We start from the raw sequence: 15948 nt of genomic DNA on the forward strand, positions 1-15948 counted from the left end.
GTATACAATAAATTTTCTATATATTATATTTATATGTATAAATAATACATGAATACTATTTTTGCTTATTATACCAGTCAAGGTTTAACCAGAGAAGCTGAACCACTAAGAAATTGATAGATACGTAGACATATACATTTAATAGATTGTATGGAAATTTGGCCCTGTGAAAGTGTGAAAGCTGGTTAAGCAGTCTGTGTGAGGCTGTTACCTTTGTGTCTGATGCTGGACATTGATAGGCCTTGTGGCAAGCAGTCACGAAGGGAAGATGGGTATGAAGTGTGGTAGATCAATTGCAGGCTGGAACCCACATGCTTCAGCTGTGACCCTGCAACGTGGACTGAAATTCACGTCCTTTCTTGCTGTCTCTGGAATTTGTGGTATGGCTATCTTGTGGAAGCTGGGGTCCTTCTTCATGAGGCTGAACACACACACCTGGCCCAGAAGTCACAGATGCTAAAGGAAGGTTGAGGGCAAGGTAGAGCCAATCTCAGGCCCAGATGCTGCTTCACAAGAATGAGGTGAGGCAGCATATCACCAACTTTACGGTCTGTAAACAACACAGCAGCTGCTTCCCTTCTGCCTCGACATCTCCCTGAGAATCTTTCCTGTGGCTCCCCTTAGCCAGAAACACGCAAACGTGGGAACTCTGGGAAATGTAGTTCATCCTAGCCACATTGACACATTACAAAGCGACCAGAGTCCATCCCATGTCAATTTGGTACACATACACATCTCCTTAAAGCACACGTAATCACAAAATAAACAGGACAAAGTCATCCTCCTGCCTAACATGGTATAACTATCCTGCATACAACCAAAATCATGCCAAACATTCATAAAAAACAGGGAAGAAGTGCCCATTACTATTGTCCACAGAATGAGTCATCCTATCCACGTGCTAACCTATTCTGTGGATGTCAGTTAGGACTCTTCCTCAGTCACTCCTGTTCATGCAAATGGACCCACAAACAAGGTAGCCATGGAAGACATGATGGAGGCTACACATCGACTCAGCAACATGGACTTCCACTCACCAAGTTCCACTGTTGGGTGCCCAACCTGTCAGCAACTGAGACCAAGATTGCGTCCTTGATACGGTATTACTATCCAGGAGAACAGCCAGCTACTTGGTGGTAGAGTGGGTCAACTGGATAACTTTCATCGTGGAAGGGAGAGTGCTTTGTTTTTATTACAATAGACGCTTACTCTGGATATAAATTTGCCTTCCTTGCGTACAGTTGCTGCCAAAAAACCACCTGTGGACCTATAGAATGCTTTACTCACCATAGTGGTACTCCATGAAACATTGCTTCTGCCTAAGGAACTCATTTCACAGCAAATGAAGTGTGGGAATGGGCCCATGCTCATGGAATCCACTGGTCTTAGCATATTCTCCATCTTCCTAAAACAACTGGCTTAATATGATGGTGGAAGGGGCTTTTGAAGACTCGGTTATGGCAACAGCTGGTCGGAAACACCTCATATGGCTGGGACAATGTCCTCCAGGATGCAGTAAATCCTGTTAATCTGCATCTAATTTCTGATGCTGTTTCTTCCATCAATCAGTTTCTCGGGACCAGGCATCAATAGGTAAAAATGGGAATGAGTCCTCTCACTATAAAATTTATAATTACGATCCACCAGGAAAATCTTTGCTTCCTGTTTCTGCACTTTTAGGCTCTGCTGCGTTAGAGGTCTTTGTTCCAAAGGGAAGTATTTTTCTACCAGGTGACACAACAAGGATTTCATTTACTGATAATTGAGCCTGCTACCCTGCCACTTTTGGCTCCACATATCACTGAATCAACAAGCTAAGGAGGTACTATATACTGGCTGATGTGACCGATCCTGAGTAGCAAGGGGAAATTCAGTTGCTACTACACCATGGAGATAAGGAGGAGCATGTCTGCAATGCAGGAGATGTTCTAGGGAGCCTCTTTGTGATGAAAGTCAGGGGAAACCCATAACCACCCAATTCAGACAGGACTACTAAGGGCCCAGATCATTCCGGAATGAAGTTGGTGTCACCTCACCTGACAAGGAAGCTGACCAGCTGCACACTAAGGGAATATGAAATGGGGAGTGAATGAAGACAGCTGTAAACACCAGCCGTGCTCATGTGAGCTGCTGCAAAACAAAACTGTAACAGTACAGCCCTTTCTCCCTTGTTTTGATATGAACGTTTGGTTCACATATATTAACTAAATATTTTTGTCTTCATCCTCTCCATCATCACCTTTTCTAACATACGATATAACAAAATGGTTAGGTTCATATCTCGGTATTTAAGTTATATGACATAAAAGGAGGGGTATGAATCAGATAGGAGTAAATGAATTTTGCCTAAAAACCTAAAAGGATTTTGTATCCTCTTATGGGGAAAGGCACAGTGTCTTTTATATCCTCTTCTTGAGAAAAGGTTAACATGTTTTTCATTGTACATGGAAAGCTTTATCATGTTAGGTGGAAGGAAAACTCAGTACTGTCTTTATTTGGAAGTTAAGAATAGTTTAAAGAAATATGAATAGGTGCCAGGTTGAAACATAATAAAGCCATTGTACTTATGTACTTAAAAACAAACAGGATATGTGTCCTAGGTAGACCTGAGAGCCTTCAAATTATAGATCAGGCTGATAAAACTAGGATTATAATATTAATCAACCAAATCTCCCAATCAGCCCTGTATCTAATTCTCATATGCACACTTCTCAAAATGAGAGTTGGCAGCCATGGTGAAGCCTAGTGCAAAATACTAATCTACATTGATCCTCAAAATATCCACTCTATCCCTCTTTGTGTTTTTCCTCCTAAATGTTTCCCTAGCTCTCCATGCATTCCACACTATCTACTTAGTTTCTAAAGTGAAGAATTCAGAACAGAACGTATTCTTTAAAGTATAATTTGACCATAAGAAAGAAGTCACATGTATTAACTCTCTCCATATTAATGCAGCCTAGTATCATTATATTGGCTGTCACCTCACACTGTTATTTCAAATTCAGCTTCTTGTGGACTAAGGGCCCAAATCTTCCGCATTCCCCCTGATCACTCCAGCCCTAACCAGACATCCACACATTTCCCTTTTACTAAAATATTCATATATTTCCTATCTCTTTCCTCATTTTTTTCCCATTTTTCTCTGTAAATCTCTGTAGCGTAACTTTTCCATCATCTGATTCATGTCGTCTCTCTTTCTGCCCCAGGTAGCTTTTATAATAATTTCCCATTCCAATTTGCAGCTCTCAACTGGCTTTTTTTTTCCTCTGCCTCATCAGGCAGCTTTCCTCATGAACTGACTAATATCACCTTCATATTTAAGGAATGAGGACATAAACTGACAATGTCAGAGTGTGCGCCAGTTTCTGAAAAGGATTTCATGGATACCTGAAACACCAACATTACCTTACCTGAAATTTCCTCTGCAGAGGCTTGTGGGCAGAACAAGTATAGAAGTGAAATAGAGAGGCCAGGATAGGCCCACGCTGACTCACACATTGGCTATTGGTCATCCAAACAAGTCTTTTCTGAGGTGCTCATCAGACTTCCTTCTCTAACCCTGGAACTCTCTTTTTACTGGTGGAATGGCATAGACTATATTGTCCTCCACAGTCAGCACTGATTATGCTAACTATCCTAGTGACAGACCATCATCAAGAGCAAGAGTGCATGTAATTCTGTAAGGCTCTTGCAAGGTATGCTCAGGTTTTGAGCTCCATCAGCACACGCCAGGATAGATTAAGTAACTGGACTTCCTTAACGTCTACTAGTTGGGTCTTTGAATCATGCAAATGCTTCTGCTGCCTCTAAACCTATATTTCAGATGCCTCTCCATTCCAAACTGGCCATGCAAGCTTAGGCAATAAGAATTTCAATTAATGTTACCTGATTAAGAAGCTACATCTAACACCAGCTTAATCATCAATGGGCCTAGAGTCAAAAGAAAATCTGTTTTGTGTTTTCTGCTATTTTGAATCATTGAAGGCACTCTCTTCTTAGCTTAATACCCCCTTTTCTATTTAATAAAACCAGAATTTGCCTTTAGCACTGGTCTTTTTAGAATTAGCCCCTTCATGACTCCATGAATGTTTTCTTATCAGGAATGAGACTTGGTCTGAAACAAGGCAAATGTGAGGGAAGAGGAGTACTGTCTGTGAGAAATGAATCAAGCCCTAGTCCAAATGACCTATGATGATGTCGCCTGAGGCAAATCAAAGACACTAAGTAGATGGCATCAGAGATTCCAACCCAGAGGACACATCCTGAATCTCTTCTGAAAACCATTACTCAAGATGCCAATTACACTTGTATGCACCGAGATGAGCATTCCCAAAGGGCTTTCCTGGACTCAGTCTGTAGAGGTCAGGAGAACTAGTTATCTCAATGAACGTGGCTCTGAAGACAACATGGGGACATCTTCTCTAAGGGTCAATTAACCGTGGAGAGAAATACTCCCTAGGGTCCCTGGCTTTTTTCCATCTTGGAACCAAGTTCTCTGTACTCTTTTTGTATCCAACCCTTGTGAGAAGACAGTGAGAAAGATCTAGCCTCTATTACCCACAAGACACTTTTGAGGTTTCCCCATGTGCCATATCATAGAAGAGAAGTCAAGGAATGGAAGCAGGAAATTACTGCTAGCATTCCTCACTCTCGCTGTTGGTCATACTCCAATTTTATACACTACATTAATATAACATGTGAAAAGATTTCAGATACAGAAGTAAAATAACATCATTAGCTATCAGGGAAATGCAAATCAAAACTACAAAGAGGGATCACCTCACTCTGGTCAGAATGGCTATAATTAACAAGACAGGAAACAACAAATATTGAAGAGGATGTGGAGAGAAGGGAGCGCTTGTTCACTGCTGGTGGGAGTGCAGACTGGTGCAGCCACTATGGAAAGCAGTATGGAGTTCCCTCAGAAAATTAAGGATAGATCTACCATATGATCCAGCTATCCCACTGCAGGGTATTTATCCAAGGAACTTGAAAACACAAAGGCACAAAGATACTGGCACCCCATGTTCGTTGCAGCGTTATACACAATAGCCAAGACTTGGAAGCAACCTAGGTGCCCATCAGGGGACGAATGGATAAAGAAGATGTGGTATTTATACACGATGGACTACTACTCAGCCATAAGAAAAGATGAAATCTGGCCATTTGTGACAACACGGATGGGTCTTAAGGGTATTATGCTGAGTTAAATAAGTCAGGGCGAGAAACTCAAATTCCATATTATCTCCCTCATAAGTAAAGGATAAAAACAATGACAAATAAACACATAGCATTGGAGATTGGATTGGTGGTTATCATAGGGGGAGGGGGCAGGGGGGAGGGCATAGGGGTGATGAGGCTCCCATGTGAGGTGACGGACTATAATTCATTTTCTGGTGGTGAACACGATGTAATCTACACAGAATTCGAAATATATTATGATGTACATCAGAAAATAAATAAATAATTAATTTTAAAAAAAGAAACGTGACAGCTGCATCATGGTAAAGTCAGTTGTTCTCTTTGTCTGTCCACTTTATGTTACACCTAGTGGGACATCAATTGACCAAAAAAGGACTCACTGCAAAGAACACCAGAATGCCTGAGACTTCTGTGCATCTATACGTCAAAAGGTTGGTGGGCCAGAGCAATGGAACTAGGGAAGCAGCCCCCTCCCCCTCCGAAAGCAGTGGCAATACAAAAGGTGTATGCTGCCAGCGGTGGTTCTGGTGTCCTAACCTGAGGAGCACAGCTGCATGCATCAGCAGCCTGAGGCTACAGGAGGAGGCATGGTGCTTGTTGCATAGCCCCTCTTTGTCCCAGCAGTGGTGGGTGGTGCACAGGATCTGAGGCTTCAGGACACACAGCAGTGCCAGCGACCCAGCTCCCTCTCTCTCTCTGACAGTGGCTCTGGTGTTTCCAGCCGTGGGTACAGCATCCACAGCACAGATATCCACAGCAAGGGTGGTGGTGCTCTGACCTGAGATTTCAAAATGCTCACCAGCGCGGGCCAGTGACCAGAGACTGCAGGAAGAACAATGACATTCGGTTTAGCCCTACCCCACCCCCCACGATGGTGGGGGGCGCCCATGCCCTGAGACTGCAGGCAACACAGCAGTGCCAGTGAACGAGCCCCCTCCGTTTCCCCAGGCAGCAATGACTCTGACCCTGGTCTTTCAACATCAAGGGCTGCATTCAAAATGCAGATACCACTGGCAGAGGCAGTGGTGCCCTGATGCGAGGTTTCAAAAATCACACTTACCCACAACAACAACCAGAGGCTACAGGAGGAGAAAAGGTACTTCTGGCTTCACACCTGCCCCTCCGACAGCAGTGTAAGGTAGCATCTTCAACCTGAGGTGTCAGGAGCCACAGCAGAACTTGTGACACAGCCTCCAGCGGCAGCACCTCTGACATGGGCTCTACCACCATTGGGGGCTGCATACCGGACCCTGGGCCCATGCAACACCCATAAATCCAATGCCTCTAACCCATGTGTTTCTCTGGCAGTTCTCTTTGCCCAGGCAGATATGCATCTGTCTTGGGTGGCTGTTCCAGTTACCTTTAGCTAGTTAACAAATTATCCTGAAACTTGGCAACTTGCAAGAATTGTTTTATTTTTCTCACTATTTTGTGGGTCAGGAGTTTGGGAAGGGTTTAGCTCGGCAGGTCTTCCGTGGGGACTCTCGTATTGTTGCCATCTGATGGTGTGCAGGCTGTGTCATCACCAGGCTAGACTGGGATGATCATCCAAGATGCCATTTCTTCTTCTTTGTCCTCTTTTAAGCCTATTTATTTTTATTTTCAGTGATTATGAAGACACATATCTATTGAAGCTTCAGGTCATTAAGCCAATGCACTCCAAATTCATTTTCTCCTATGCTGGCTGTGTCCACCATTCCCTCATCCCCTCTAACTTACTCTGTCTCTTTCCATTTGCCTTTTTCCCTTTAAAGTTGGAGAGAGGAATCAATTTTTCTTCCTTTGGTCTTACTTCCCTTCTGCTTTCACACACCTTTCCCTTCAGGACCTCACATTAGAACTCTCCACACACCTCTTCTCTTCCTGTGTGGCCAGAGCATAAGTGAGATGGGGGATACGAATCAACCTCTTTTGTTCTGGGTCCACTCCTTCCTGCCATAGGTGTTACTAGGAATATAGGACAAGTGGTTTTCCTCAGGAATGCAATCTTTTCACAAGAGGGCAGTGCTTACAGGCTACAGAAAAATTTTCTCCTACAGAGTCATATATCTGCTAATGTGTCCAAACTGAGGATCATTGATAATATCCTTATAGAGAAGCTCTAAGCGTCTGTGTCCCACCTGCAGAAACAGAATTCTTATATAAGGGTCAGTTTAATTTGAGAAATACCTAGATTTTCTCTATATTTTACTAGGAATGAGCCAAGTTTCCTATGTTTGTATGCCAGGAAAGGGCAGGGAATAAATAATCTGTGAGGTCTTTCCTCTCCATTAGATTCTGTTTCACTAATGGTTTCAGGAACAATAGAGTTGGGCTTTCTCTTTTTTCCTACATTTAATCAAATTGCACTTGTCCTATGTCTGATTGACTGTTAATGTCATGATGCTGCCACATTTTGTTTTGCTCATGAGTAAGATGGAAATTCACATCCAAGTCCCATTACCCCTTCACGTTGTCAACATTTATATCAGTTGCCATATGAGTTAAAGTCACTACTTCTGCAGGTAGAATTGCATCTGGAGAGGAAAAGATGAAGTAAGTCCGTATAGGTCTGAAGTTGGACCTCTTCTTGCTCTTTGATGTCTTCTGCGTCTGTCTGCCTTTCTATTCTTTTCTTAGTATTTGTCTAATATCTCTCTCATTCTCTGACCCTCTCTTGGGCTTCCCGCGCTTTTTTCTCCACAAGTTTTCAAAATGTAGTTCAGAAACATTTTTATCACTGTATTTGTTTTATGTATATTCAACGTGCCATGTGTAGCTGGAACTGCTGACGTTGTTCCAGGATAAGTGAAGTCTAGGGAAATTTCAGCCTCACTCAACCTACTCATTTACGTATCCTCTTTCTCTCACTCTGCCATCTCACGTCTTTGCTACTATTTTCTGATTTTTGTCTTTGTTTCTGCTCTTACCCAAGAGCCCTTTAAGAAAGTGACCATTATGTTAGAAATGATTAGATTTGTTCCCTACTTTGAAATATTAAATGAAATGCTTATGTGGCCTAATACATTAGATCCCAAATCTGACTGCTTGCTTGCTGAGCAACTGAATTAGATTCTCTAGGTTAGAAAGTGTGATCTATTTAACTATTCATTTTGTCAAAGACAGAGGAAGTGTGTTATAGTTTTAATTATTTCATCTGACCCCTCTACTAAATCCTAATACTTGTAGGAGTAATATGGGTTTAAAAACATTTTATTAAGTATACCATATATTCAGAGAACTGAACAAATCATAAGGGTACAGCATGATGAATTTTCAGAAAGTGACTCCATAGGGTAACCAGCACACAGATCAAGACAAACAATGTCACTTGCCCCCAGAGGTTCTTATTATTCCGCTTTCCATCAGTGTCCCACAGGGGTAACTACTATTTGACTTTGAATACCAAAGCTAAATTGAGCCTGGTTTTGAACTTGATAAATTTAGAATCGTACAGGACATACTCTTTTGTGTCTAACTTCTTTGGCTCAATATTTTGCTTCATGAGATTCATTCCTGCTGTTGTGTTTAGACATTTGTTCTCGTTACTGAATAGATTTGCATTGTGTGCCTATCCCACAGTTTAATTACCCACTCTAATATTGATGGATATTTGGATAGTTTCCACTTTGGTCTGTTATAAATAGTACTCGTATGAAAATTCTAGAACAAGACCTTGGTGGCCAAATACTAGCATTCCTGTTGACTGTACGCTCATTCTCAGCTATAGCAGATACTGACAAAGTGTTTCACAAAGTGGTGGTTGTAGTAATTTACTCTCCAACCTGCAGTGTATGAGAAATCCAGTTGTTCCACTTGTTCAATCTCCTTGCCAAAATTCGGTTGGTGTGTCTGTATTTTTTATTTTAGCCATCATAGGAGGTGAGTGACTCTATTTCAAATGTAGGTTTACTTTGCATTTCTCTGGTGACTAATCATGTTAAGAGCCTTTCATATGTTGATCAGCCATTTGGATGTTCTCTGTTGTGAGTGCCTGTTCAAATGCTTTGCCTATTTTCTATTGAGTTGTCAGCTTTTTTCTTAGTGAGATTGTAAGGGTTCTTAATATGTTTTGCTCATGAGTTCTTTCTTCAATGTAAGTATTGATACCCTTTCTCTCCTCTGTAACTCTCATTTTTAGGCTTTATATGGTAATTTTTGATAACTGGAAGTTCTTAATTTTAATGTAGTGCAATGTTTCTATTTGTAGCCTGTATAGTGTTTTAACGTCCTGTTTAAAAAATCTGTCCTACTCCAAGCTCATAAATATTTTTCTATTTTTTCTTCTAAAAGAGTCTTTACTGTTCTATCTTTCACATTTAGATTTTATATCCACCTGAAATTGATGTTTGTGTATGGTGTGAGGTCAGGATCAAAATGTATTCTTTCCATATTCACATCCAACTTACCCAGCATTATTTATTGAAAACAACATGCTTCTCCTGCTACATTGTAACATCATCTGTCTTATCTGTAGGTGTGCTTCCAGACTTCTATGTTCCATTTGTCTATGTATATAACGTTGTGCCAATAGCACACTGTTTCAATTATTATAGCTTTAGTCTAGATATTTAGCAGTGTAAGTCCATCGCTTTTATTTTTCTTCTCCAAGAGTATCATGACTATTTTTGGCTCATTATGTAAGTCCCTCCACCCACCACCCATAACTGCTTTTAGTTTGATTGCCATTACATTGACTCTATAGAAAAATTTGGAGAAAATTGACATCTCTAAGTACACAGTCTTCCAATCCATGAGCATGTTGCAGCCCTCCTTTTATTTAGGTCTTTTAAATTTTTCTTAAAAATATTTTGTTGTTTGTAATCTAGGGGTCTTCTACATATTTCATCAAATTTAATCTTTCATATTTGAAGCTTTTGCTGTTATAGTTAATGGTATAATTCGTAAAGTCTAATTTTCTGTTTGTTTATTATTCCCCTTTTTGTAGGGTCCTTGTAAGGTTTTGGTATCAAGATTTTACAGTCCTCATAAAACAAGTTGGAAAATTTTCCCTCTTACTCAGTTTGCTGGATAGCATTATTTAAGATTAGCATAAAATATGGAAGCTGTGGGCCAGCCCCATGGCCTAGTGATTAAGTTCCTGTGCTCCTGTTTGGCAGCCCAAGGTTTGCCAGTTCGGATCCTGCATGTGAACCTGCACACTGCTCATCAAGCCATGCTGTGGAGGCATTCCACAGAGAAGCGCTAGAATACACAACTATGTACTGTGGCTTTGGCAAGAAAAACAAAGGAGGAAGATTGGCAACAGATGTTAGCTCAGGGCCAATCTTCCTTACACACACACACAAAAAAGTAACACAGATTAAAGTGATGATCAATGTAAAGTAAGAAACTATTCTAAGAATTTAAACACATTTTTTTAAAAATACGGAAGTTTGGATCCAGACTGTAATTCTAAATTTTTGTGTATATTATGATGTACATCATAATATATTTCAAATTCTGTGTAGATTAGATCATGTTCACCACCCAAAGACTAATTACAATCCAACAAGACACACGTGTGCCCAGCCACGCCTTTCACCCTGTTCCCTCCCTCCTTCCCCTCTGGTAACCACTACTCCAATCACTGTTGATATGTGATTGTTTGCTGTTGTTTTTGTCTTCCACTTATGGGTGAAATCATACGGTATTTGACTTTCTCCCTCTGACATTTTTCACTTAGTATAATACCCTCAAGGTCGATCTATATTGTCGCAAATGGCCAGGTTTCATCATTTCTTATGGCTGAGTAGTATTCCATTGTGTATATATATACACCACATCTTCTTTATCCATTTGTCCCTTGATGGGCACCTAGGTTGCTTCCAAGTCTTGGCTATTGTGAATAATGCTGCCATGAACATAGAGATGCATGTATCTGTATGCATTTGTGTTTTCAAGCTCATTGGATAAAGACCCAACAGTGGAATCGCTGGATCCTATGGTAGATCTATTGTTAATGACCTAAGGATACTCCATACTGCTTTCTATAGTGGCTATGATACGGACCCTGATATCAGTTTCCTCACATTAAACCCAGAATATATGGGTTTAAAATCACACTCATTCCTTGCTTACTCTCTGGCTTCCTGGCTCCATAATCCACTATCCTCCATGGAGACAGATACCATCAAGGACAAGCACCTGGATTATCTCCTCCCCGCAAAGAGATACAGTCTGGTGAGAAAGCTGCTGACCAGCAAGGTCACAGGCTTCCTCTTCTCTGCAAGTAGTCTCAAGGCAAAAGACAGGCTGGTGGGAAAGCTCCGACCAGCAAGGCCATATGCTCCCACTCCCCTACCTAAAACCCCAAATAAAAACCCTTCCTTTTACCTTTGTGGGGAGTTTGGGATTTCAGCGTTAGCTTCCCTCTCTCCTTGCTCAGCGCTGTGCAAAAATAAAGTTCCTAGTTTCTTCCACCACACCCAGTGTCAGAGATTGGCTTGCTGCGCAACAGGTGAGCGAACTCACATCAGGTTCAGTAACAAATCTGGCTGACCTTTCAGGGGACAGACTCATCTCCCGCGGCCCACTGAAACCTCAGATCTCCACCTGGGGAGGCAGTTTTCCTCCACTGCTCAGAGTCGTCCGTCATCCCGGCGGGTCCCAACATGCAGCTCATGTTCTGTCCACACTGTGTCCAAGAACCAACTTTCTCCAGTTTCCCGGAGCCCGAGCACAGTCTTCCCTGGCCACCCTTCCAGCTGGGAGTCTTTTTCACTGAAGCTGGCCCCTGCCCAGGGACAGGGCTCCTGTGCTTCCCCCACCTCACCGGGCCCTGCCCTCAGGCGACACCACACCCTGCTGGTACGGTGTCCATCATCTCCTCTTACGCCATCCAGAGACCCGGTCTGCAAGTCTGGGGCTTGGGTCAGCTGCTCCTAAGCTCCCTGCAGCAATGGGAGAACTCGGGAAAACAAGCCTCAGGAGCCAAGTTGAGGGTGGCGATCTGAGGCCAGCAGAGAACCAGGGTTGAGGGCACCCTGGCCAGCCGCCAGCCACATCCATTCTGTTTTGCTGATGGTCTGAGACTGCTGCCCTCCTGACCATGCAGCTCCCTGCATGGGGGCTCCCCCTACATCTGCTCTCCCTCCTGCAGGCATTAGGTCCCTCCCCATCCCCGTGGACCCTGACAAGTCCAACTTGGCTCTAACCTGTGTCCCTTCCAGGGTGGAGAGCCATCATCCATGTCTGCTTCATCCTGGAGAGGGACCAGTGCATCAGCGACTTCAACGAAAAGATGAATAATCAGGACGTGCAGATGAAGCTCTTCAGTGGGGTCTCTGTGGGCAGGAGGGGCCTTAGGGACAGTGGCCTGGCTACAAGGAGTGGGCCGTCAACATCAGCCAGCACTAGAGGCAGCTGTGCTCAGCCTTTGGGCCAACAGCACCCTGTGTTCTGATCACAGTGTGTGTGTGTTCATGTGTGTGTGCATCGAGGTGGGTGTGCAAGCCAGCCCTGTCTCTCTCTACACCACTGTGAATCGACCCCTCTTGGTCACTCTGCATCCACCCAGAGGATCCTTCTGACATCCCAGACCCTTGTGGCCCTGCCTCCTCCCTCCTCCACTCGAACCCCACCACCCACTGCTCTGGCCTCACAGAACACATTTAAACATTTCCACCATGACTGACACCCCTTTTCAGGCCAGCCACCTCTAGCCAGCACCCACTGGTGTCGTTCCTGCCCTCTCACTGTCGGTTCCTTCCCCCAACACCTCCTCAGCCCAGTGGGTCTCCGTCTGCCACCCTTGCTCCATGCCCACTTTCCTTTCCCTACATCACATCCTTCCTTTCCAAGCACACACTGAGCTCCGGGACAGCCCCACGCTCCCGACCCACAGCTCTGCCCGTTCCTTCCATGGTCCCGGCCAGGTGAAATCCGCCCTGGGAGCCCAACTCTGTGCCTCTCCTGCACCTGACCCCAGCAGTCAGAGGGGCCGAGGCTGGTGCGGAGCGCGGGCTGCTCCCACCTTCACATCATGACTGCAGATGTCAAGGCCCCCAGTGCCGACCATATCGTGCCCTGGCTCCCCTGACTCCTGCCTACTCTAGGCAGCATTTCACTTGTCTGTCCCCTCCTCACCATCCACCCCTGCTTCCCTGTGCAGCACAAACCTTCACCCCAAACAAGGCTCAGTGCATGGATTGTGCACACCGCAGGCGGACACAGCTCGGTGGCGCAGGATGTGAGTGGAAGCACATATTGCTAGCTGGGAGGAGCCCAGGTGCAGCTTCTGAGACCCAGACTCCCCCAGGGAGAGGCCAGGCCCAAAGGCTGAGAGAGGTAGATACCCTGGAGCGGACAAAAGCCGCACTCACGGACTCTCTCCTCTTGAGCTTCTGGGGGAGTTCGGATTCTAATGGGTCAGGCTGGGAAGATGGGGCTCCACCCAGGGGAGGCTAGGGGCTGATTCAGGGCAAGAAGGAGGAGGACAGAAGGTCACGGGTCCCTGGAGGACAGGCACTGACAGCATGAGCCCCCTCCTCTTAATGTAATCCCCCCACAAGCCATCAAATGCAGGGACATCCCTCATGGAGGGTCTGTGGCAGGGCCAACAGAGCACTCCGGAGCCCAGGGACTTCCACGCTGTCCCATCCACAGAACGTGACTCTCTGCTCTCCAGGGCCAAGGGACCCCCTTTCATGTGGAGTCTTGAGATAAGGGAAACACCCCAGGAGCCTCAGCCACCCAGGAAGCTCCTCAGCTTGGGTGGCTCCCATCCCAAGTAGAAAAATGTACAAGGAACAGTATAGAAAGGACCCATAATCCCACCACTGATCTCCAACTCAGCTCGCTCCCAGAGATGGTCCTTTGTGTTTGAGGGGGGATCCAACTGGGAAATTTGTTTTTGGCTTTTCATGGCCTAACCGTCACCCTCCCAACTCTCCAGTGTCCTAGCTGGAAGGGTGAACCATCTAGAGATCACCTGGTTAGTTCACCTCCTGTGTTTACAGATGGCAGGAGCTGAGATGGGGAAGGAAGGAGGGGACTCAGGCCTGGGACCCTCCCCTCTGCACCTCAGCATCAGCTCTGCTCTGTCCCCTCACCCTCACCTGGAGAACGTGTCTTCACTGGATCCCCATCCTGCTCCTCCCTCTGCCACTGGCCACCATCCACCAGCTCCCTCGCCCAAACATGGAAGAACAGCAAGAATAACCGCAAGAGCCCTTGTTTATGGAGTTCTTGCCCTGTGCCAGTAAGGAATGGATCCTCCCACTAACTAAGAGACAGCTTCCATCTTCAAGCCAGCCTACAGATGAAGAAAGTGATGCTTAGAGAGGTAGTCCCTTGGCCAGGGTCTCCGAGGCTGGAAGAGGTTAGATCTGGGCTATGCATCCAGGTCCTTAATTCCAGAGCTTTGTGCCAACCACTATGCCTTGCCTTGGGACTAATCAGTCAAAAAGGGTACAATCACAAGATTGGATTGGCAATTGGGAGCATAGCATACATACCAGAAACTATGGAAATCATACTTGCATAGCTCCATGAATTACCCAAAGGGAACACATCCGGCAACCAGTACCCACAAGAAATAGAACATGAGCTGCCCTTGAACGGCCACCTGATGCCCCCTCCCAGGTCCCTGCCTCTCTCCCCCAAGGGAAATCAATATTCTAACTTTCCATTTGTCTTTCTTGTCTTTGAACTCTATTGACATGGAATCATACTGAGTGTCTCCTTCTATGTCGAGCTTCTTTCATTACGCTTGTAAGATTCATCAATATTCTTGAATGTGGCTGTGGCTGAACATTATTTCTGTATGGTATTGCACTATGAAACATAACCCATTTTATTTGTCCACTCCACCACTGATGTCCAGTGAGTTGTTTCCAGTTTGAGGATATGCCAAAAGATGCTGCTCTGAACATCTTGTATAAGTCTGCTGGCCAACATAGGAACACATCTATGTTGGGGACATCATTGTTGGGTCATAGACTATGTGCACGTCCATCTCGAGGAGATACTACCAGAGAGCTTCAAAGTGGATGAAATAGTTTACCCTCACAGCTGTGTATGAGAGTTCTAGTTGCTTCACATCCTCATTAACACTGGCTGTTGTCAGAGTTTTTGATTTTGACCATTGTGGCGTGCATGTAGGGGTATCTCGTCGTCATTTTAATTTGCATTTTCCTCACGAGTAATAATGTGGAGCATCCAATCACCTAATGATTCCCATTTGGGTATCTTTTTTGTGACATGCCTAGTCAAATCTCCTGCCCATTTCTTTTCATGGTGGATTGTCTGTGTGTGTCTTTATCAATTTATAGGAGTTAGTCACACATCCTAGAATCGTCTTTTGTCAGATAAATAAATGGTAAGTATTTATGCCCTTCGTGCCTGCCTTCTTTACTCTCTTAAAAGTTTCTTTAGACAAAAACAAGTTCTTCTTTTTAATACTTTCCAATTTATCCTTTTGTTCTATGAAATGCTTGCCTGCCCCAAGTTCTTGAAAATATTCTCCTAAGGTACGTGTCGCAGAAGGTATTTTATAACTTCCATTTGTATTTAAAATCCTTCTGGAATTGGTTTTTGTTAGTCCAGCCATTACGTAAAAACAATTTGGAGTTTTCTCCAGACATTAAAAGTGGAACTGTCATATGATGCAGCAATCCCACAGCTGGGGGCACATCGGAAGATAACAGAATCTGTGTCTTGAAGTAACTTCCGCACTCATGTGTGCACCACAGCATTTGTCACAACAGCCACCACAGGGAGCAAACCACGGGGCTATTCATGGATGAAGGGACAAAAAAATGTGGT

The 15948-nt window shown here is 44.3% G+C and overlaps 1 protein-coding gene and 1 long non-coding RNA gene across 34 annotated transcripts in view; one reads left to right on the forward strand and one right to left on the reverse strand.

Annotated features, from left to right (window-relative positions):
* LOC139040147 (uncharacterized) overlaps positions 1 to 15948 on the forward strand; it is a 69590-nt gene that overhangs the window by 24127 nt on the left and 29515 nt on the right. The window lies entirely within an intron of this gene.
* The window catches only part of LOC106845821 (olfactory receptor 2AE1-like), a 205700-nt gene that overhangs the window by 19368 nt on the left and 170384 nt on the right, over positions 1 to 15948 (reverse strand). For all 33 annotated transcript variants that reach the window (XM_070484250.1, XM_070484246.1, XM_070484247.1 and 30 more), the window contains one exon: positions 212 to 435. In XM_070484250.1, coding sequence (XP_070340351.1) covers positions 212 to 233 — 22 coding nt within the window. In that variant the 5' untranslated portion in view covers positions 234 to 435. The remainder of the gene's footprint in view (positions 1 to 211; positions 436 to 15948) is intronic.

The sequence above is a fragment of the Equus asinus genome, chromosome 14, assembly GCF_041296235.1.
Source record: "Equus asinus isolate D_3611 breed Donkey chromosome 14, EquAss-T2T_v2, whole genome shotgun sequence".
Taxonomy (NCBI): Eukaryota; Metazoa; Chordata; class Mammalia; order Perissodactyla; family Equidae; genus Equus; species Equus asinus.